Source organism: Montipora capricornis, chromosome 3 (genome assembly GCF_036669925.1).
Source record: "Montipora capricornis isolate CH-2021 chromosome 3, ASM3666992v2, whole genome shotgun sequence".
Lineage (NCBI taxonomy): Eukaryota > Metazoa > Cnidaria > Anthozoa > Scleractinia > Acroporidae > Montipora > Montipora capricornis.
This window is the reverse complement of record NC_090885.1, coordinates 23,706,792-23,730,595: the sequence shown is the minus strand read 5'-3', so window position 1 is coordinate 23,730,595 and position 23,804 is coordinate 23,706,792. Positions and strand designations below refer to the sequence as shown.

At 39.7% G+C, this 23,804-nt stretch overlaps 1 protein-coding gene and 1 long non-coding RNA gene across 4 annotated transcripts; one reads left to right on the top strand and one right to left on the bottom strand.

Moving 5' to 3' along the window:
• The first annotated feature begins 247 nt into the window (after positions 1–247).
• Positions 248–23,472, top strand: LOC138042609 (protein-glutamine gamma-glutamyltransferase K-like). 3 transcript variants are annotated; one of them, XM_068888558.1, is made up of 16 exons: positions 248–3,826; positions 6,258–6,458; positions 7,091–7,228; positions 12,369–12,481; positions 13,404–13,586; positions 13,997–14,275; positions 14,676–14,794; positions 15,108–15,215; positions 16,794–16,974; positions 17,402–17,537; positions 18,222–18,325; positions 18,967–19,209; positions 20,431–20,724; positions 21,303–21,463; positions 22,337–22,479; positions 22,578–23,472. In XM_068888558.1, exons 1-16 carry the CDS (start codon positions 3,591–3,593, stop codon positions 22,720–22,722), a joined length of 2,784 nt encoding a protein of 927 aa, XP_068744659.1. In that variant the 5' UTR covers positions 248–3,590; the 3' UTR covers positions 22,723–23,472. The 3 variants fall into 3 exon arrangements, with proteins under 3 accessions (XP_068744659.1, XP_068744661.1, XP_068744660.1); XM_068888560.1 differs by lacking the exons at positions 6,258–6,458; positions 7,091–7,228; XM_068888559.1 differs by lacking the exons at positions 248–3,826; positions 6,258–6,458; positions 7,091–7,228 and adding an exon at positions 10,014–10,351.
• Positions 3,767–5,800, bottom strand: LOC138042610 (uncharacterized). Its single transcript, XR_011131043.1, has 3 exons — positions 5,264–5,800; positions 4,969–5,009; positions 3,767–3,904 (listed from the first exon to the last, which is right to left on the bottom strand). It is a non-coding gene; the product is annotated as an uncharacterized lncRNA (long non-coding RNA).
• Positions 23,473–23,804: the final 332 nt, after the last annotated feature.

The window sequence follows — 23,804 nt, the reverse complement described above, 5'->3', positions numbered from 1 at the left end:
CATTGGGCCTCTTGGTGTTGTCTACTTATCTTTCTGAGGGGCAAATGCAGTGGATTGTTTATCTAGTCGTGTGGTTTGTCATTGCACGAGCCGTGTTTCTAGTTGGCTACTACATCGATCCTGTGAAGAGGGCAGTTGGATTTGCCATGACCTGGTTGGTAAACCTCGTGGTTGTTGGTTATTGCCTGTACTGTATGTGTGTGTACGGAATTCAAGCGTCCGCAAAGAACTCTGAGGGCTAGGGTCACTGGTCATGTACTTACTCAATAATGTATTCAATTAGCTTCAATTTTATTTTTTCGTATGTTTATTTATGTTATATGGTACAATTGTTAAGCTGTTCTCCACTAAACTAATTGTATTGTAAAAACCAACTTATATGTGAATATATGAACTTCAATCTTAAATTTTTGTCAGCACTACTCGCCTCGACTCAGTTGCTTTTGCTAACTGCGGACAGTGCATAGCTTTGTGATATTCTTATACAATACTGAAATCGAAAAAACTGAAACTATGTGACAGTGCAAATGCATGCGTAAAATTTATCCGAAACTGGATTTTACTTGAGAGAGATGCCAATTTAAGCTTGAGAGCCGGGTTCAAAGTTCTTCGTCGAAACATTTGCAAGTAGCACAAATCAGTAGTGGGGAGAGGAGACCAGGGGGGTGGGGAGTGGGGTCTCTTCCACTTTTCATTACCACACAGCAAAAGCAAAAGTAAGACGAGTAGGCCGCTGGTGTAACAACAAACGTGACAAGAATTCAATGTGTAGGCTGGTCATAATATATTTTAGGTATTTTCCAAATCGCGCATTGCTTTTCATACAAGCAAGCTGCGTCACGTTATGAACTTCAAGTTCTTAAGAAGATCATTCATCCGTTCTGCATGACACGCACACACACTGGACTTGAAACACAGTGAAGTCACAAAGTCAATTGCAAACTCTTGTGGGTACTGCGGAATACAACCGAGTGAATGAACGAAGTCATCAATTTTTCTGCTATGTTTACGTTCCAAATGACAAGTTTTAGAGAAAGACTTGAGATAGCTAAAATATGTCATACGTCTTGCTTTCCTAGTATTAATTATTTATATTAAAAGATGTTCCACATCAGTACATTTCTCCATAATGATATCACCTTCATTACTCTGTTTTATTATGTCACAGTAGCAGTTTATTTTCCATATATAGATGATTCGGCTGTAACCGTATAAATCGTCTAGTGGAAGCGAGGTAGTCTGTGTAACGACGGTACATGTGCGCATTTTTGGAAAATTAATCACCTACAATTGTAGCCATAGCGAATAACTGAGTTTATTTTGACAAATGGGAGCAAGACAATGACGATCAAGGATTTCCTGATTGCTCAGTTCTGACCGTATCTATGGATACTAGAGATGACGGACACCCCCCTATCGCTTGGGATAGTCACAAGCATTTCGGACTATTAAAAGGAACGTTTTCTCCCCAACTCATCCCAGATCTGAGCGATGGTCTAGCCTGCGTTGCAAGCGTTTCCGTTTGGCACAGAAAAGAAATATTGAGAAGCGGGCTATTTCGATGTTTTGACCGAGCATGAGTTTCTGAAACCCAACGAGAACGCTTGCTACACAAGCTAAGCGATGGTCGGAAATCATGTGAGACTATAGAACGTGTACTGGAGACTTCGTTGATTGCATGACAGTTTTAACTAATTACTGGTCATTACTGGTCGATCCTCTATATTCCTTCGCTCTCTCTTAACAAAGAAACTTGGATGTACTTGTGACATTTTTCCCGATAAAATGCCTGGATCGTCCAGTGTTTTCCGACATCACGAAAGCCAAGCGACTACTGTGGATTTCTACACCAATTGTAAACAGACTGCCCAATAGGGAGCAAGCTCCTCGCCCGTACTCTCTCTATTTCCACGGAAACGGCTTGTTCGTTATGTCGTTATACCGGAGTATTGCCAATTGCCGTGGATGTGGACCGAAGTTATACACTTCTACATATTTCCACCGCGATATCTACTCATTGAATGTTTTGAAGGCTTCTGTGATCGAAACCAAAACTGCGCGTCGAGAATTTCGGTGAAATAATTGTCTCATTCCTCAATATCTCACTGTTAGTATTCTTATCTTTTAAATCGTCCATAGTTCAATCAATATTTTATACTCCTTTCGGTAAGTCTGGAAAATCGCGCAACGCATTAGTACGGTTTCGGTAACTCAGCGGCTTGGGAATCATATAACACCAGCCTTTTTAAACAAGAAGTTCAACCAACTTCAACCATGAGCGTTGGATCAGTTCACGCAAAGGCTTCAAGTGTAATTATTTGGTACCGATATTTGCGCTGTCTTAACAGACCGCCAAATAATTGTAGCGACAAGATTCAATCGCACAAATCAATGAATACGACATCGGCATTATCCCAATGTTAACAGTGAATTATACTCTTGAGAATATTTGCACCTGCCTACATCTTTGCGATATTTTGATTTCTTTAACTCTCTCTTAAATCCTCTTAAAGGTAAAGAGTCCTATCTTTCTCGACTCTGTCAAAGCAAATTGAAAAAAAGATCGAACTGAGTCCATTTTAGGGTCTCTCCATTAAACAAAATTCCGCGTTTCTCGATGATCGAAATGTTTAATGCATGGCAAGCGATGGGTGCATCAACTGCGACTCCATTTTTTGTTGACATTTCAGTATTTTTTTGTGAAGGACCCTTGTTCTCAAGTTCCCTTTCCAACTTTTGCACAAGCTTTGATTCGTTACCTCAGGTTCTCCCCTAGTTTCAGTTTTTAAGTTGCGCTTTTACCTTTGACAAAAAATGTTAGTTGTTTTTGTGGTGGTCAGTTTAATTTCATTCTAAATGAATCCTAGTCTTTATTAGGTGATTGTTTTTCGGTATTGTAATTTCCATCACAATTATAAAAACTGTGTTTCTGTTATAGACAGTTTTTCCATGAATTTTTTTGTTCGCAGAGTATTGGTATTGAATTTAACAAACACTGGAACACGCTTCCTTTTCATTTGGAGCAGCTCTTGAATAAACCATTACAGTATGTTATGTTATACACCGAAATCTCTTACAAAATCTTTGATTTTATTTTGTATTTTCCGTAAAATTTTAGCCGGCGTGATCAAGATGCACCTGTTTCAATGTTTTCAATGAATCCCTTAGGTTAACGAATTTCTCATTGCTATGGTAAGCTAGCGTCTTCTTAGAGAGCTCAATTTTTTGAGGGAAAAATGTCCTTAAATCCAACCAATATTCTTCGTTTCTTCTACAGAGAATTAAACGCGCAGAAGTGGTCAGCAATTCACTTACACATTAAGTGGGATTATCCACTTTGCTCTTACAACATATCACTGCCTTGTGCGATTTTCCTCAAGAATTCATTAGGCAATTACTGATCGATAAACAAGACCTCACACCTTATTGGTGCAAACCTATTAATGATCTGATTAAATCCCTAATAAAGGGAAGGGGTTTTTCAATTGTACTATCGCTTTGCTTCAATTCAGAGCTATCCATCAGAGGCTGATTGTTTGTGACAGACAAAAAAAATCAGCAAGGCAAAGGGACTTTTTTTAACCGCGGTAATGTATCGTTCTAGTCGTTTAGATGCTAGTAGGCCCGCGGGTGATGCCACCGGGTCGGGGAGAAGAGGAAATGATACCAGACGTTTGGATGCTACCTCGCCCTCAGTTGAATCCTTGTACAGTTCGAGCCCGTGCTTTCTGTCAAGCTCCAGTACGGTAGGTCACGCCTCGCGTTTCTCCGTTTCGCCAAGTGGTGGTAACAGCGACACGTCTTCAGCTCAAGCCGGCCAACCAAGGTAATTGCTTACGTCAAGCCAATCACAGTGCCTTTCCTCGGTCAATTGCAAATGTTAAAACTGAACCTCTTTTCTAAACTGTTGAAAAAAGACTCATAGTTTTAGTTCCTTTTATTCCCCAGCATCAAACCACTTCATTTTTGCTTAGTTTATTTGAGGACTGGAAAGCAATAAAGACTAAGCTCCTACTGTGTGAAAAAATTCAACTCACAGCCAAGTTTTCAATCCTTTTCAAGCAATAAGTAGTGAATTAATTTGACTACTGTACCTCATTAAGACTATAAGTGTATGAAGACTGATAAGTTCACCTTCTTTACAGTGAATAATATAGTCCAGCCTATCCGGAATAGGTAGCCAATTAAAGGTTGATCGAAAAAAAACTAAAAGAAGAAGATAAGAATTTATCTACAAAGAAGCTCTCGTGAAAGTCATTCTCCGCTAACTACTCATTTCACTGGACGGGCTACCCAGAAAACTTGAACAAGGAAATCGATCGATTGACAAAGAGGATAAAAGGGAAATGCCTAAATGCCCCAAAAAAACATCAATGAACTTCTAGTAAGCGAAGCTCAATTCACGCGAGCATCAAAAATTTGCCTAATATCAGAGCTATTTAAAATTAATTTTAAGAATGACAAGAAACATTAATCGCTGCGGAACAATATTGATATCGACATGCAAGTGAAGACAGCTTTACTATGTGCAAAGAAATCAGGACTAGTTACTCAGAAGACTATTTAAAGACTATTAGGATGGGCATATCAGTAGCATCGACGTTAGATTAGTCTTAAATACTAATTTTTTTTGATCGACTGCCGGGCTCACCATTGAAGTTAACCACGCCTAGTTGTTGCATTGTGCTATTTTTAGTGACCTTTAACCTTTCTTTAGCTTTTTTGAGCGAAACAACATTTTTTTCCCTTTAAATTAGCGCAATATTGGATCTTATGAAAGAGAGCTTTCAACCCCTCTTTCCGTGATGCTTTATTGTTTAAATTAATCAAGGACGAGACTTGATTGTAGGTTCGTAGTTTCCCTTCTCTTGCAAATTACTTTCGTAGACGTCAAAACCAACAAAGGCAACAACCTTACCTACACTGGTAAAAATATTATATTTAGTATAAGCTAGCTAATTTACTCACACTGATTGCGCTGTACCGTGTGAAGTCCATATTCTGTCAGACTAGAAGTGAGATCAGGAAGGAAATGCCATGGGCAAAGCCATGCAGTTGACCTTAATATTCGAATCACTGAGGTTTAATTAACCGAGCGAGATGACATTCAAAAGGACGTGAGGCTCGTCAATGCCATTTCAAGTTTTGCCTCGGGCTCAAGTGCATAAAATCCAATGACTTGCTATGATATTTCCAGTGACACTTTTCCACATTACAAGACCTCTTATTAATTAACTAACAATTATGTTTTTTTAGCACTTACTGCTCTTCAAAGTTGTCCACAAATCATTCCTGGTAGGGAAGTTATTCAACGGATACGTTTCCTCCTTACTTCTCTGACCTTAACAAAAACACTTCGTTTCTTTATCAAGATGAGTATCAAACCTCGAACTGGTTCAGGGCGCTTCCGTACAGGGCAATCAATATTCTTTTCGCAGCTTTCGGAGCTGGAGCTTTCCAAATCCATCATCCATGCACGAGAGTGGATCATATAACTTAAGATCTAGCAGATACTGCAAGCACCGAACACTATAACATAGAAGACACTCTGCGATCGTGCTTATATGTGTGCAACACCCAAAGTTTGAAACAATATCACCCGTATCACGTGCGTATCGAGAGCGATTTTAACAAATTTAAAATCTTACTGAAGACTCATCTTTTTAGTTGACCTTTTAATGAATTAGGATCTTTTAAACAGATAGGTTTTAATAGTGATCATAATTAGATAGTTTTAAAGAGTTTTTGTATATTTGGATAAGGTTTTTAATTTAGTAGAAGATGAAATTTTTTATATTTTATATCTTACGCTTGTAATGCACATTTGTTTCTATTTACATGTAATTTGCGCACTATAAGTATTATTTAAACTATTATTATTAATATTATTAACGTTATTATTATTATTATTATTATTATTATTAATTATTAATATAAATACTCAGGTGATTATACAAAATCGCGCGCTCTCATTGGCTCGCTATCTCGGATTATCAGCCGATAATCACCTCGACGGACAAAAAGGCTGCCAGTAGTCGTTTTGCCACTGTAAGTGAAGATGATTTTCGCGTTGAAATGTTTTTTTTTTCTCTTTTTTGAAATAATCACCTGTGTGTTTATACTAAAACAATTATTATTATTATCTATTGAAACGATTAAACAATACGTTCCCCAGCAAACTTCAAAATTTTACCCTCCCCCTCGGCAATAATCTGAATTTGGGAGAAATTTTAATTTATTAATCTAGCATATATTAGTATCGCAGTTACGCGTGAAGCAAGGCTGACAGAAGTTTCAAGACCACCTGGTCTCTCTTCGTATACTCCGAGTTATGCCTCAAGACCAAGTGCCTCCATCGTAATTCCTAATTCAAGTCCGGGCGTGGTTACAAACGTTGCATCCCACGAAAGTCCAAGGAGCAGCGTTCCAGAGACTTCGTCTTCTCTTCGTGCTATAAGGCAAGGCTTTAAGTGAGTTTAGTTAATTTGTTTTGTGGAATGGTGGTTGAGGGTGAGAGACAAAATCGCAAAATGCTTCGAAACTTTGATGAAAGGAATTTCGTCTTTGACTTTGTAATATATTTATCTGAATTCTCGCTGTCTGTTAGAGAATTGTGTTTTTAATATATATGCAACACTAAAGATTGAATGTACCCAAAAGCGCCATCAACTTTCGTCGACGGTGAAGCCAAATACGTAAGTACGAGCACCCTGGCTTGTACATTTAGAAGGCCGATCTCAGAATGAAATGTATGAAGAGGTGTGACAGACAGAAAGCATGAGTTATTTGAAACCTTGTTGAACTTTTGTCGAACTCAACAATGTCGATAACCCGGTACACGTTCTATTTTGTTTGTTTATGTTTTCTACATCGAAGAAAACAGCAACGGGCGTACACACCATAAACTCAAGTGTATTACATTGAGATCGGGCGAAACCACTCTTTTTGTCTTTAAAAGGAGGCCACCAGGGTGGGTTTGGGAAGCCTGATGCTTACTAGGAGATTGGACAAACTACTTTTTTTGCTCCCAAAAGAAGGCCAGATGGGTTGCCTCGGGGAGCAGCCTAATTGATCCTCACTTTCACACTAGGTCGTCGGCATCTCCTCTGTCAGGGAGACCATTTGAGCTTTCTTGCCCGAGGGAGACTTCAAGATCCACCTATGGCTCATCGCACTCTACGAACTCGTTGCGACCGGATCCCAGTTCAGAACCAGGAATTGTACCAAGGTATTTCGTCAGTATAGACTCCTTGCTTCGATTGGTTTTCATTACCTGGTGTGGGTTGACCTCGCGAATGATAGAGGGTGTCGGAATAAAGATTTCCCCCGGTGTCGTAGCGTCCAAATTTCCATTATGCTGCTGACAAATCAAACAGTTTTATTTCTAAACAGGCAACATTTACTGTAAAATAAAATAAAAAGTCGTTTTATCAAAACAGTTGATAAAGGTGAGTTAACAACTATTCGCCGTAGTGGTGGATATTAGGGAGCTTAAGCAACGACAACGGCGACGGCAACGAGAACGTCATCTCAAAATATAAATTTGCGTTATTTTAATCGCTTCGTGACTATTTCAACGTTTTTAAGATGACACTCGTTGGAACGGCACTCCATTTTGAGAGAGAAAATGAAAATTTATCCTCAAGTGCTGACGTTCTTCATAAAACCAAAAACTTTGCTATTTCACGTTGTTGTTTTGCTGACGACGGCAACGAAATGGATCGGACAAAAGTGAAAAACGCATGTGCAGGACATGCAAAGCTATTGTTTTTACCCACTAAATATGCAAATTTGTGACGTTCGAGTTGCCGTCGCCGTTGTCGTTGCTTAAGCTCCCTATTTACCACTAGCCACCGACTCTGAGGTGAATAGTGATTTTAGTATGTAAACACAGTGAGATAATATAGCACAAAAAGTTGATTGTAACTCATTTATTCCTGCAACGATTAAATATAAATCTGGCGCAAATGATCCCGCGTGGGTTTCTCGGAGGTGAATAGCAAAGAATATTCTGAGTTCGAGGAGCCAATCAGAGCGCTCCTTCAACTCTATCCACTGTTTTCTGTTTTAGTTTGAAAGAATGACTCGGGCATGCGCAGAAAAAATACAGTTGCTAATAATATTAGTTTCTTAGTCCATGTTCTTCAGATAAATACTACTAAGTGTTAAACGATAAAAAATTGTAGCTACGATTATTTCATTAAAATTGCTTGGCCTTGCTGGAAAACTACGATCATACATAAAGTCATTAAAGCAAATTGCTTCTCCTCATAAGTAAGTTGCGGTACTTTTAATGTTGAGTTCTTTTGAATGGGTTAGTGTTTTCATGTTAAATTAAGGGATATTACAAAAGTTTGTTTGTTTCACTTGTCCTGGTAGTTTCCAAGCAACATTGGTAATCGACTCTTATGAGAAATTAACTCCTAAGGCGGTTTGTTATTTAATATAGTTGCGATCAGAGTGTGTCTTCTCCTAAGGTCATGAATTTGGTTTGGAACAGGTGTAGAGTAAGGTGTTTGGTACGCTGGGCCAACTAAGTTTTTTATTAGGAATGTTTTAATTGGTTTTTGGCATCACTACGGTTGTTTGTGTTTCACTCATGGGTGTTTTTACCCAAACGAGGAAGCAGCTTATTTTCAGTTCACCTCTGGGCCTTCTGACTTGTTCTCGCGGTTCAAGATCGCATTCATGACAACAGCAGTCTCTTTTGGGTGTTCAATAAGTGTCTTAATCTATATTCTAATATTCCTAAGTAGTTATAAATAACACCTGTAATTGTAATTATTGTCCTGTTCTGCCTGGAACACGTGTGTCAGATAAATTTATGGAAAAGGTGGCGGTTATGCTTCTTTTGTCTATTGTTTAGCTCTGTTACGTAATAATCACAAATTGTCATTTTCTCTGTAAATTTGCTGTGTAACTTGATTTTAGATATTGTAACTCGTTTCTTGTCATTTTTGTAACTTGTCATACTCCGTTCGTGCTAATCTAATGTTGACAAACCTGTAAGATACTGTTGAGGCAAACGATTTTCTTTGTTGTGGAAAAAATATGTTAATTTGCTGACGCGCAGGCGTAGTTGGCCCAGCGTACCAAACACCGTTCTCGACACCTGTTGCAAACCACATTGAGGACGTTAGGAGAGGACACACACTGATCGCTTATTATACCAAAGAGCTAATTTTTCATAAGAGTCGATAACTTTTTTTAATATTCCTTAATTTAGCAGGAGACCGCAACTTATGAGGCGAAGCAATTTGCTTAAATGATTTTATCTATGATTGTAGTTATCCAGCGAGGCCAAGCAATTTAATGAAATAATCGTAGCTACAATTTTTATCGTTTAACATAAGCTAAATAAAACGTTCATCCAAGTTCGCCTCTGGAATTTTGGCTCCTTCATGATTCCATGTTTTGAGGAGCTCTTCAAATTAAAATGCTCGAGCATTACAAAACAATTGTTTAAAACAGCATCCTGCAACAGGTGCCACAAAAACATAATTAAAATTCTGTATCGGCAACAATGATGTAAAGCGGGAGAGTTATTACATATATAGTCTTTGTGGAAACCAATTTAAACCGAAGAAACAGGCCTCGGAGTCTATCTTTACTATCTTTCCTCTGACCGCGAATCGTTCTAAGGATCGGATAGCTTCTGCTAAACTTTTAAAGGACTTTGCATCAGTTTGGCTGATTTCCGTGGTTTGTGTGTTAGCTGAATTATTTCTTTCCAATAAATATTTACGTCTTTCTGAACCTTTCCAGCTAGAATCCAGATCCAGTCCTGCATTTCGTTTTTTAAGGTTAAGTGGTTAATCAAAGATGAATTGTATATCATTTTCTTGGACTTAAACGTAATTGTGTGAAAGGAGATTCAATAAAATTATTATAGTCATAATTATAGTCATAAAATGTCAGAGTCAAGCAGGGAAGATAACCCAATCATTAAATTGTTGCTACCCGGTTCCTGCCAACATAAACAGATTAAGGTCCGAATGATAAACAAAAACTTCAAATCAAGTTAAATCAATCGCTGCCTCTTCGTCTCGGCTATGGAGTTACAAAAAGATATGACAGCTTTCGCGGTTGTTCGGCGCGCGTCGCAAAAAGAAACAGCACAAGGCTCCGTTATAGCGCCTCTAGCCAACAACGCTGACGACGAATTCAGAAAAGGCGACAATGCATCAGCAAAAAGTGGAAATTTTGGACGAAGCAGTGTTCAACAGGAGATTCGCGACAGCCAAAACAAATGTTTTACCTCATGCATTGGATTAATCTATCTTAAGCCAATCGTTGGTTACTCCACATCAATTTATTTTCACTCTACTTGCAGACCTGGAACAGAGAACAGGTATGATACATTTCAGACTCGCTGTGAATCAAGTTTCTTAATTAAATTCAGAGCAATGTTCTAAATCTATGTCTGGTTGTCTTTTGCTACTTGAGTTAACAGTGGATATTGACTCAACTACTTTAACTTTATGTCGCATCTGATGGGAGGTCTTTTCTGCTGGTTTTGTGCGGATGTTTTAATAGCACTTTTTGAATTTCTAAGAAGCGATAGAGTGGTCTAATTTAGTCAAGCCTAGAAGCGGAGCTCCTGTCTCTAACCTCAGAAAGCAAATTATACATTCTTTTTTTTATAGAAACGTCTAATTTTGGAGTTGAGGCTTATATAATTTGGCGTTGTGAGGCTGAAAACGTTCTTAAAGATGTTCTTAATTTTACATGGGTAACTGAAATATTGCGGACGTGACTAGCAAACCTATCAAAGTGCTTGTTTTGGTGGTGTTCAAGTTTAATGTTTTGTAACGATTATAAATGAAAACGCAGCTCATTAACTGAGATGTGTGTCATGCGATAAGAAAACCATCGTTATGTTATGCTAGATATGCACCTTAATTAATTGGGTTAATTTACTTTTCTTTACCTTTATTTCATGCTTTCATTTAAAATAAAGACATTAAAATAAAACGTTTTCTCAATCGACTCAGTCTCAGCCTGACTTTCTTATAAAAAAAGAGTGTATAGTGTTTATGGAAATAATGATGCTTCTGCATAAAGTACAAAATTAATCGTCATTAGTGTGTACAGTTTCCAGTGATCAAACTCAGCTAACAGCAGTAAACAAACAATCTTGCGAACAATAACCAACAATTTTGATCGACAACTAAAACTGAAATTACATGCACAGGAATCTCTTTCACAAGATTTTTTGTTTGTCTGACAAACTTTACACCCTCTCTCTTCAGTTCATAAAAATAGCAAAAGTCTTTACTAAGTAAAAAGTCAACCTAAAGCGTAGTAATTCGCTTACTAGACTGCCATTTCACAGTCAAACAAGCAGCTCACAACTGGACATCCATTTGGCCTTCTTGGTGTTTTTTAGCTAGTTTTACAAAATGTGTGAGGCAGCGAGGCATATATTATTAAGAAGGAAAACATTACCTGAAAGTCAACCGTTGTAAATAAATGCAACACTGCCACGCGATTTCCCGCCAGGGAAAATTGCCCGAACACTCCCGTCCCCAGAGGCCCCGACAGTCTGTACGGGCGGACGTACGTGACGTCATCTGTACGGGCGGACGTGCGTAACGTCAGTCTTTACGGGCGGACGTACGTGACGTCATAACCAAAATTTCTCGCATCCATAGATTTACTAAAAAAAATTACCCATGGTGCTCCGCTGGCGCCCTTCGCGCACCTGAGATTCCTCTACTCAAAGCAGTGAATGAATTCATCATCAGCCATTTTATTTTATGCTCCACCCGTCATTTCGCCCGGTGTAAAAGCCCCAGACGTACTTATTATACGTCTCCATTATCATTTTATACCTTATTCTGTTCTCTGCCAAACATTTCTGGTAACCCTCGCGTAATATCTTTCTATAAACTGATTTTGCAAGCATTTTTCATTATCCCGCAAAACTTGTCTCCATACTCTTGCAAGTTTCTCGTCAATTGTGTTTTGTCACGCAATAGAGAGAAACGGCAGAAAGAGAGGTCAGTCGGCCGCCCCCTTGATTGCCTGACCTGACAAAACAACGTTGCAATGGATTCAACTTGGCGCTCAACTCGACATACTAGGAACTGCTTGCAACCTTCGCTCCGAAGGGCCAACGCTCAAAACGTCAGCTTTCAAATTTCTTTACGGTGGTCAATTTACCATATCAACCCAGTTGATAAACCCATTTCTGTGTTTTACTTCCCCACAGAGGCAACGCCACAGTTTTTGTGGAAACTAAACCCCTTATCCACTTTAGGTACGATGAACCTTGAAAATAACTTAATAAAAAGATAATCTGGCAAAGTTGAGTATGCACTTAGCCAACTGTTAGCCTTTTAAAATTTTATTTCCCTTTGCCACAGGGCTGAGGCAACAGGAGAAAAAAATGGATTTCTTTGTAACAAGGCGGGAACACGCGACAGTGCTGACTGGAACATGGCATTGAAAACATCTGACCAATCTTCCATGTCAAAAGGTCGGACCTAAAGTAAAAGCAATAGAACCGGTACCTATAGCTAGCGTCCATGATTCATACCACGCTAAGACGTTTTTATAAGTTAGCGTCTCTTGACTATGTAACACTGTATTCAAGTTATATACCGTATTTTTGATTGGAATACGCTCAAACAGGCTTCATCCGTTGCTACCTCCACTACTTTCTGGTAAAGGGCAGCCTGACTGCATCAGTAATTATTGTACAGCATTGTTCCTCATTTAGCTGCAGGCTAAAACTAGGACAAATAACACTTAACATGCATGCGCAGCCAAACAATTGTCTATACGAGCTCCCCTCGACAAGGTTCGATGCTCATGCCTTGTGCTTTTACTTGCGCTTCCGTTTTCACTGAAGTTCCCATTAAGCATAAACACCAGCAAAACGATCTTGTTCACTTTTCTCATGCTCATACCAAATATTTACTATAAACCTTTTTTACAGTTACTTGCCTAGTTACCTGGCCTTCAAATGAAAGTAAGGCTGGAGTTGACCCGGCTTGTTATGATACATACCTCCCTGATTTTCGTATAATTAATGGTTTTGCTCTCGTGCTAATTAGTTAATTAGTTGGACTAGACATAAGAAAAGCAGTGAGGTTTCTATTAAAGCAAGGTCGACTCCAGCCTCACTTTCATTCATAGGCCAGGTAACTAAGCACACAACTGTAAAATGGGCTAGTCTTCAGTCAGTGTCGTTCACAGTGACCGAATAGTATTTGTGCGCTTATGCCTATGCGCTACTAGGCCGCCTGCAGGCCAACCTTTTCTTTGATCAAAAGGCTTGAGTCGTATAGTCTTATTTTTCTTGTTCATTTTTCCTTCTCGTCGACATTATCGTAGCTCAATCTTCCCATTGTAACATGTAGAACTTTTCATCAACTATTCAACTAATCTTTTCTTAGCTGAAGTCCTTAGACCAAAGGACATTGCTCTTCATGAAGCCGAGAATCGTCGTAATCATCACACGGACAAATACGAGCACTCTAATTTGATCATCAGGAGAGGGCAGAGTTTTGATATGACGTTGACCTTTAATAGAGCTTACAACAGCAAGACGGATGACCTTGTTCTGCAATTTGCAATCGGTAAGTTAAGTGAAGATAGATTTAGGTAATTTGAAGAAGTGAAAAAATGTCCAGCACCAGTGACAAAGGTTTTAGTATAGTACCGCAGTATTGTAAGGGTGAGGCATGTCAAAAGCAAGGACTGTGTAAACGGACAGGACGTTTTATAGCAAACCCCATGTGGCCCAAACTTTTACCAACTTTAGGTTGGTAGCATTTTGCATGACAGTGCAAGACTCACAGAGATTGAAAATAATGTTTGAAAATGTGACTTTTTCAGCTACCAGGATCTTTCCTTTCCGTTTTGATGTGGGGAGCACCATCCCTCCCCTCAGCAAACACGTTTTTCGTGAGGGGAGGGGTTCCGACGACGTAAGTCTTTGCGACTCTGAAATTCAACTCGTGACCTAATTAGTTCTGTCTCTTTCAAGGATGCAGTCCCCAAGAAAGCAAAGGAACTATCATCCGGGTCCCTGTGGGTCGAAACAAAGAATTTGCACGCGATATATGGTTTGCAAAATTTACACAGGGGCAGGGGGACGGAGAAACTAGCAAGCGTGTTCAGATAACTCCTCCGGCAAACGCTATCGTTGGCAGATACTATCTTTTCGTGGAAACCAAGGCAAACGTCAACAATTCAGAGAAACCAGAAGTGTTTCGTTACAAGTACCCAGAAGAAATCATTGTTCTGTTTAATCCGTGGTGTAAAGGTAAGCGTCAAAAATTATAACACAATTGCTTTGTTTTTGCATTGACAAGGATAGTGTTTGGCCACAAAATCTCATGCGGATAACTTTTGTTGGTATTCGATTTCCACCTCGTTTTTTTCTATGCCATGCTATACTTGTTAAAAATTGCAAGGTAAACAATGAGCCTGTTGTAATTAACGAAACTATTGACTTCTCCGTCCTTATCTAAAAAGCTTCTCTAGATCTGTAGTAGCGCAGCACCATAAGAAAGGTCCCCCTTTTCCGAAAGAGAAAAGGGTTTTAACTAAGAGAAATTGTTTGTAGATATCGTAGAGGTTGACATCTTATAAACTGTGCCAATCTTAACTAGTGCACGTTAGTTGAGTTATTTTGCTATTATTTTACCGTATCGGCTGAGCAGATGACACAGTGCATCTTTACCAAGAAGCCTTGCGCGAGGAATATGTGCTTAATGATCACGGGCTCATCTGGATGGGATCTGTCAAGAAACATTCTGCAATACCATGGAATTTTGGTCAGGTATGTTTAAATAGGGACACAGTTAAATGAGAACAGGTAGAAAGAGACAAATGGAAATGACTTTCAATGTCGTCCATCGCACTGAATCAGGTGTATAAAAACTGCAAATTTATGTTGATAAAGATTTCATTTTCGAAAACAATTCATATTAAATTTCCAAGTTTCAACGCATGGTCGTGGCGATCCGTCTTCACCAGGGCGCAGAAAAGAAAGGGTCTGCACCCTGGTCTTCACGCGCGTAGGGATTCGGCAGTTTACAACTTAGATCTTGCTTGTTTTAAAGATGTTCTAAACTGTCTGCAATCTATTCTAGTTTGAAGATGTGTCTCTCAATACTTGCTTATGCCTTCTGGATAAAGCGCAGCTTTCCACAGCTGCTCGAGCCAATCCTATTCGAGTAACAAGATGCATTACCGCAATGGTAAGGTCACAGTTTTATGCCTTGTCCAGCTGTGTGGCAAATAAGCAGATAGGTTTTCATAAAGACGTACTTCCGTGATCATAACTAATAAGTTATGGATGACGTAGTCATGCCATGAGCTTGCTCCATTCCAATTAATCTATTTATTAAACTTCGATTTGACGTTTTCCCTACACCTCCCTTGCCAATTTGTCCCAGGGTCTTTATGCGCCTATCTTTGTAAGGTTTCAGGTAGAAGAAAGGAGTTGTTTTTGTTTGGTAGGTCTTCGAGTGAAGTTTCATGAAATGGCGCCGATTTTTAGTGAACGAAGGTTTAACGCGGATGCTCTTTCGTTCCGTCCTCAAACAAAATATGCCTTTTGGAGTTGAAAAATGTAAAGTTAATAGGAGGTTTTGCCATATTATCTGAACCAGGAGACATTTATCACAATGTAAAGTTCTTCCGTTAAACTTCAGTAGTAATATATTGCTTGAGGCGAGAATCAATTTTTTGATTAACAAAAGACAGTTAAGTTGCAAATACTTAGCTAGTTATAATGGCAAGTTCATTTATAAAAAAATCCGTTCAAAACAACAATACTATGTAATTCAATTTAATCTATTTGATGATAAAATATACTTTGGAAAGAACATTGTATTCCCCTTGTGCATAGCTTCGTGATCGAGTCGGCGTGTGGGACGACACCACAGAAAAACACATGAAGGAGAAAGCGAGTACAATTTAAGAACTTTGAAAACATCACGAGTGACCATAAATCAAGAAATGCAGGAGCAAATTCATATGATCTTTTGTTTATTATATACTCAACAAAATTGCTGCATCGCTGTGTTTCCATAGCAACTTTCGTACTGTCCCCGGTTGTTTAAAAGGCGCGTGGCACCACCCATCGAATAAATCACTATCCATTGGATAGGGCAGTTTTCAATTGAGTGTCGAAAGTAATTACCGAATTGCTTTGGTTTATGATTACTTCACTCAGTGATTGGTTCAAAGTTCTCGCGCCACTTTTTCAGCCAATCAGAAGTGAAACCAAAACTAATCGTGGCTTGCGCGTGCACATTTTCCCGCGCTTTGTGTCGGCTACGTGTAATTACTTCGAGTTTTGATTGGTTTACCGGATTGTCTCCGTCCGTTTTGATTGGTCAAAGTAATTACTTTGGTTTTGGTTTTACGACACTCAATTGAAAATCGCTCTAACGCAATTGGTTTCGCTATGACTTATCCACTAGTGATTTATCCGACGGATAGCGCTATCCACCTTTTGAACAAATGAGGCCTGCACTCTAGAACATATAACCTATAACCTTAGTTAGTCATTCGGTCATTTACCAATCAAAAACGCAATATTTTGTTCAGTGTATGGAGCGTTTTCTCTCACGTAACCAAAGCCATATTGGATTATTGAAACAAAAGAAAGTATTTCCATAAAAGTAGAGTTCAATAACCGGAGGATTAGTTTGGTACACCATCATGGCCGCCATTTCTTTGTTTTGGAACACCAACATAGCTGCCGTGACGTCACGTGAAAACACTCCCTAATAAGTTATTGTATTGCATTTTTTTTCATGTTATTACAGGCTAATTATAATGATCAAGATGGTGGCGTTCTATGGGGTCGCTGGGATGGCAATTACCCGGATAACACGCATGCTCCAACGTCATGGTCTGGCAGTGTGGCCATTTTGGAGGAGTTTTGGAAAAACAAAGACGTCGTCAAGTTTGCCCAGTGTTGGGTGTTTTCAGGGCTTGTTACAACTTGTATGTTATCACAGAAACGCTGAATAATTATTACTCATACGCAACGGTTGGCTCTGAAACAATATTGGTTTGAAATTATTGTAATTACCATCAACACCATCACCGACGGGCTGGAAAAAGCTTAGGATCACTGACGCCATCGGGTATTCTGTGTCATCATAGTCTTTTCATCGCCATTTATCTTTAATGATCAGAGTCAATCATTTTTTTAAAATTATAACTGGAAACCCTACAGACCTTATACATATAGCAGGGTTGACGCTGTGGTTAGAGCACTTGTCTTCCACCCAATGTGACCCTGGCTTGATTTGGCGCCTTATTTGGAGGTTGAATTTGTTTGTTCTCAATTCGGCTCCGATATTTAAATTTTATTTTGTAGCAATAATAAGTTGGGTTAACGTTATTGGAATATCCTTGGCTTTTTCAGTGCTGAGAGCCATTGGTATCCCGACGCGATCGGTGACGAACTTTGCTTCAGCTCACGACACTGACGCCAGCATGACTATTGACTTCCATTTTGACGAAAACGGAAAACCGCTTAAACACTTGGATGACTCTATTTGGTGAGCTTTGTACGTCGTAGAGATTTAACTATTGTTTTAGGAACACAACGAGAATGCAAGTGACCAATGCGGTAAGTAATTGTACTCAGAAATAGTTCGGCACGTTAAAATTGAAAATCTCTTTCCCTCGCCATCCGAGAAAATGCCCTTGGTTGCGAAAATCAAGAGAAGGTTGTGCATTTTCAGTTGCTTTCAACAACAAAAAAAGGCTGCCAATCATTCCTCTAAACCTCAGCTGTGTTCTTTCGTTCTCACATGCACAATTTGAAATTACTGCATGTAGCTTGCACCGTTGGCTCAGTTGGTTGAGGACTGGGATGTCACGCGGGAGGTCGTGAGTTCAACTCCGGCCGGACCAAAACTCAGGGTCTTTAAATAACTGAGGAGAAAGTGCTGCCTTTGTAATTACATCTGCAAATGGTTAGACTCTCTAGTCTTCTCGGATAAGGACGATAAGCCGGATGTCCCGTCTCACAACCCTTCACGGAATGTTCACAATCTTGTGGGATGTAAAAGAACCCGCACACTTGTCGTATAGAGTAGGGCATGCAGTTCCCGGTGTTGTGGTCTGTCTTCTGCGGTGTATTCTGGTGGTTAACCTCGTAGGGGACATATGTCCTGTTGTTATTCCACCATGTATGTATTCATACTCAATCAGTAAAGAATAATTTTGTGACGTTTTAGGAACTTCCATGTTTGGAATGAATCATGGTTCAGGCGTCCCGATTTACCAGATGGCCATGATGGATGGCAAGCGCTTGACGCTACACCACAAGAGAAAAGTCATGGTAAAAATCTCTGTTTGGAGATGTGTTCCTTTGATAAGCAGGGTTGGCCCTAATCCTATTGCAGGTCTGATTAAAACCTAAATGTTGTCATGGTGGTCATCTGGCTTTTTTAACCATACACTCTCCAGTCTTCGAATAAAATGCCCCACGTTGCCTTAGAAATAAGTCATTTTTAATTTAGAGTGCAATAGCGAGCATTTCCCAGCACTATTTCAGCGGAACCTATTGATACAATAGGAGGTCAAGGTGACGTATGGTCCCCACTTTTAGACCTGAACAAAACAGTGTTTATATTTGAGTTTGAATAATAGGCCATCCATTTTTTTTCACAACTATTTCATTTATCCAGAGAAGGTTTTTATGACTAAAAGGTGGTGACGTCGAACTAAACTATTGAGATCAAAGTACGCAACTAAGTCGATACCAAAGCAACTGAAGGGGAAAGACTGAAAATTGATACAAATGGGAAATAAACCGACCAAACATAAGCCAAATGTTGAAAATTTGTTTCCGTAGATAATTTTGGCAGATCTGTCCAATGATTTTTTCTCCAAGAATCAATTTGGCTAATTTAATAGTATGAATTATGCAACTTTTCGACCGCCACATCTTCTTTATGTTGCGCCAATATTACCTCGTAGGTGTTTTCCGTTGTGGACCAGCTTCAGTGAGGTCTGTAAAGCAAGGAGAAGTCTATCTGCCTTACGATACGAGCTTTGTGTTTGGCGAAGTGAACGGCGATCGTGTGTTTTGGGAAGTGGAAGAGGGTGGTCCCATGAAAGTCATTCGCGTCGATACGAAATGCGTGGGGAAGTTGATCAGCACCAAGGCAGTTGGCAATGACGCGAGGGAAGACATCACCCATCAATATAAACACCCTGAAGGTAAAACAGCTTGCCCGTCTGCACTTATGTCCAGCACTGACGCATCCAATTAGTCAGAATCTGAGCAATCTCTAACAAAGAAATGCAATCAGTCCAGTTTGCGAGTCCAATTTTGACATCCAACACTTTTAAGTCTAAGCCTTTGCTACCGTTTTCCAACAATAAAGTAAGGGTCTTTAAAGGTTAGCGTTATTTTTAGCTTAGAGTAAATGCAGCTGCTTATATTTACTTGAGGAACAACATTTGGGAGACACTTCGGGACGCTTATTGAAATCCGCCAGCATTTCTTGGGACATATAACGGTTCGTTTGTTCTGATCGCATTTCTAGATCTTTGTTGGATATTTTTCTGATTCTGACTCATTGAATGCGTCAGTGCTCAACATCATTGAAATTACCGGGCATGCATCCCGTTTCTCGAAGATCATGAAACTTTTCGAGTGCGACATTTCCCTCTGTGTCTGAAAAACGAAGAGTTTTTAAGTTGTCAAACTCGATAATAATTTCGATTTTTGATATCTTGAAAAGATGTTAAAACACCACTTTTTCAAAACAGACGAATCGCAGCTTCATGAATGGCTTTTTCGGAACCTCGAAACCGATAAATTTTGCCCCCTACAGTTTCTGCTCGGGTACCCGAACATTAGCCTGCAAACGCAGACGTATTTTCCCAGGGAAGAGAAACGAACGCCGGAAATACGTCTACGTTCGCAGGCCACCCGAACATAGGACTGCAAGGCAGTGTTTATTGTAACACCAACTATGACAAACATTTTTTTGTTTGAGTTGTGTTTTTTCGATGGTAACTCGCGAAGGGGATACTCGGTAAAATATTTGAGTGCCGTTGCAGGAGTCGAACTTACGAGCTTCCGATTCGAAATTGGGAGACAGTCTCTACCCGACTGAGCTATGGGAAACTCAAAGAAGCTAAGCGAGAGAGAGGCTTATACAAGCTGGCGAGGAATGTCTTTTCTCGATCCTTGAGGTTCTCGTGATCACGTAGTGGAGAACTTTCTCATCGCTTGTCCGTGTTAAAGTAAGATCCCCAGAAACCTTCTGTTGAACGTACGAGCAGGCTCTGTTTTTGGTATGCGATTCCAAGGGGAGAGATCTGTCGAGAAAGAGCAAGCAGCCAAAAAAGGGGTTCTTCTATTGATTTAGTGGGACTCAAATGAAATCTCTTCAATGGCGGGTTTTATATTTGAGTAAAATTGGTCTTTAGGTTCCTCACAGGAGCGTCGTGCAGTACAAATGGCGTATAAATTTAGTAGTCGCAAGGATCACGGACATCAATCCCTTTACGAACTTCCTGCTGAGGACGTGAAGTTCTCGTTTGAAGTCCCGGACGCCTTGCCAATCGGAGAGAATGCAACTGCGGCGCTCAAGATGAAGAACTCGACACGAGAAAGCCGTACAGTCAAAGGAATGATAACAGGGGTCATGGGTTTCTACAATGGTATCCCCTGCAAGGATTTGAAGGAGGAGAGCTTTGAAATGTTGCTGGAACCAAGGCAGGGTGGGTAAAACGAAACTCTTTCCAGGACCTATTTTTTCGTTTTGGAGTGAGAAAAAAGATAAATGACTGGGAACGAATTTGGGTACAAAAGACTTTGTTGACTAGCCGTTCCAATCACGTTCAAGTGAAAAGAAAATGCTTAATTAATATATCGATATAGAAAAGTAAGCAAAAGGAATGAAATCAACATACTATAACAAGATCGTTCCCAGAGAACTGTTTCAGGCTGCTATCTTGGTAGAGTGTACCATATGCGCCGGCAACCTCGTCCCGTGAGCGCCATATATGAAGAAGGGAAAAAAAACAATTTCTGTCACCATCATTGCATTTTAAGGCATTTGGTTCAAAGGTCTTTCTTGGTTTTTATTTTTAGGTTGGTTTTTATTTTAGCTCTTATTTCATTCAATTAAGTTTGTTGGCTTTTTTTTACCCCTGTCAATTGAGATCCATACAGTTTTATCTTTCACGGCTGGTATCCATATAGGCTCTATCTGCAATACGACCTTTGAACTCGGTTAGCAAGTAATATGTTATATTAGGAACTCTTTTCCAATCATCTTTTTCCTTCTCCACTGAAGAAAAGTTTTACTTCCTGGAATTCCCGCCATCCTTATATTTGGACAAATGTGAAGCGGATGGAGGACTGAAAATATATGTCAAGGCTACTGTGCAGGAAAATGGTCAGCGGTTTGCCTCTTATGAGACTCTGGAATTTCGTAAACCAGAGATGACGTTAGAGGTACAACTTTCTTTTTATCGAATTTGTTCAGTGTTATAATTAAGTGATACTGTTTCAGTGATTTTCAATGACTGAGCTGCCATATAAATGGGTCTTCATCAAGCTCGAGTTGGGAGGAACTGCGGAGGTCTCTTTTGCATGGAAGAAAACAAATGGCGTGGAATAAGCAACATGAAACCAAGGCGTCAAAGCCATTCTCTAACGTGCTCGAACATAATTTGTGATAAGAATCGCAGAGCCCACAGTTTGTTTTAGATATGAAAGTTATGAAGAAACTTTTGAGGAAATTTCTGGAAAATTTGGAGCAACTCTTTCAAAAATTTGGAGCACCTTGCGATTGTGGAGAGCCCTAAGTTGAGTTTCTTCATTTTCTGCTTTTCTTCGAGGAGTTCTACTCTTGGTTACTCACGTTATCGTAAACGAAAATTTGATTCGGTTGGCAGTCTTCCCAATTAGTAGCGCACTTTTAATTGGCTATACTTAACCTTGACAGTTTAAAGTGATAATTTTTGCAGTTTTTTGCTGAAAATGTGAAAGATTGACTTATAATTCTATAAAGAATTTCGACGTTCAAATTTTAAAATATTTAACGGCCGGCCCGACGTCTCACAATCTTGTTCATAGACTGTGTGTAACGTTAAAGATGCCACACACTTTTCAGTAGAGAAGAGCAGAGATCGGAGTCCCGGTGTTGTGGTCTGGCCTGAATTCTCCAGGAAAAAATGCGGCCGGCTTGGCAGTAATGTCTCAAAAAGGCCACGTAAGCAAAAACAGTCATAAGTCAAAGGGGAACTCTGTCGAGACCAGGAACATGTAGATGTTGATGTAGACGTACGCACAAGTGATTTTGCATTTTAATTTGTTTTTTCTTAGCTCACGAGAGGTCAACTCCGAGTTGGCAATGAACTTGAATTCAAGTTATCGTTCCTGAATCCCTTGCTAGTGAAAATATCTGGAGGAAAGTGGTACATCGAGACAACGGGATCCAACCCAAAGACCAAAATAATTCCGAATAGGTGATTATAACAATAAACTTAAAACCTCGCTGATGGGAAGAAGTTAAAATTATCCAGAAATGTGCACTAATTCCAATTTTTTCTTTTTAACATTTTAGTATAACCGTGCCCCAAGGAGATAATGTTGAGACGTCCTTCAGGCTGACACCTTACCGCGAGGGACTGTGTAGAGTGTCTGCAAGCTTTCGATCTCCGGTGCTAAGTGGTGTTCGCGGTTGTGGCACCTTGCAAATCGCTGAGTAAAGAAACTCACAGTTTCCCCTCTTCCATTTTCTTCTTATTTGCCGATGAAGAAGGACGATTTCTTAAGATAGATTGGTTGAAATAGTTGCTCAAATATCAGTCCGAATAGTCATGCTTGTATGACCCCCTTTCGAATGCGAACACTGAGTGGTGGCGATTTAGGCGAATAAGAGCTGTTGAAATATTAGACATAAAGAAAAACACTTTTCAGTATTGACTTGGTTCCTAGTACTCACTTCCTCTGCTTAGAGTTGAGCGAAAGTAACTCCTGGTACGATGTGTCAAAAGACAGGGGCCGATCCAGGATGTTTCTTGGGAGGGGTGCACCACTAAGGAACGGCGATGCTTTTGTGGTTTTTTGCAAAATACCAGTTTTATTAGAAAGGCGCAGGTCATCTCGGGGGGGAGGGGGGTGCGCACCCCTGCACCCTCCCCCTAGATCCACCCCTGAAGGATCGGGTTTAAATAGTTGCTAGCACGGAAAAATACATTAAAGGTGGAATTGTTGATACATGCGAGTGAAGATTCTTTGATTCCCGTGGCCCAACGCCGGTAATTTCATGAATGAACGTCTATCCTGGGAAAACATGCTTTATAACATAACTGCCGGAATAATGTAGCTTTCTCTACTTGTGTCCTATCTTTTATATTCGTGTAACCACACTGCTCGCCTCGACTAGCCTTTTCTAACTGCGAGAAGTGAATATTGATCATATACTGTATTATAATGAAATTTTACAATAAAGATTCTACCTAATAGGGAATTTGGCAATCAGCACTAATCTGTCTAACTGCTCTGGTAACTTTTGTTTGGTAAGCAACGACCCTGAAATAGACAAGATTGATTTTGTCAGTGGTATTAGAATTTGACCTCTCTTTGGATTTCCTGGATCCACATTTCAATTGCTTAACTCAATTATATGTCCTTATGCGCTGCGCATCATGAGGAAACATCGAGAGGAGGTTGGTTCAGACTATCCCGGCTGTTCTAGAGAGCTTAGACAATCTACGCGAAAACCCTTGCCGTTTTCTGAATGCTTGTCTTTTAGAAAAATGCTGCTCCCCTTATTCTCATTAGTCAG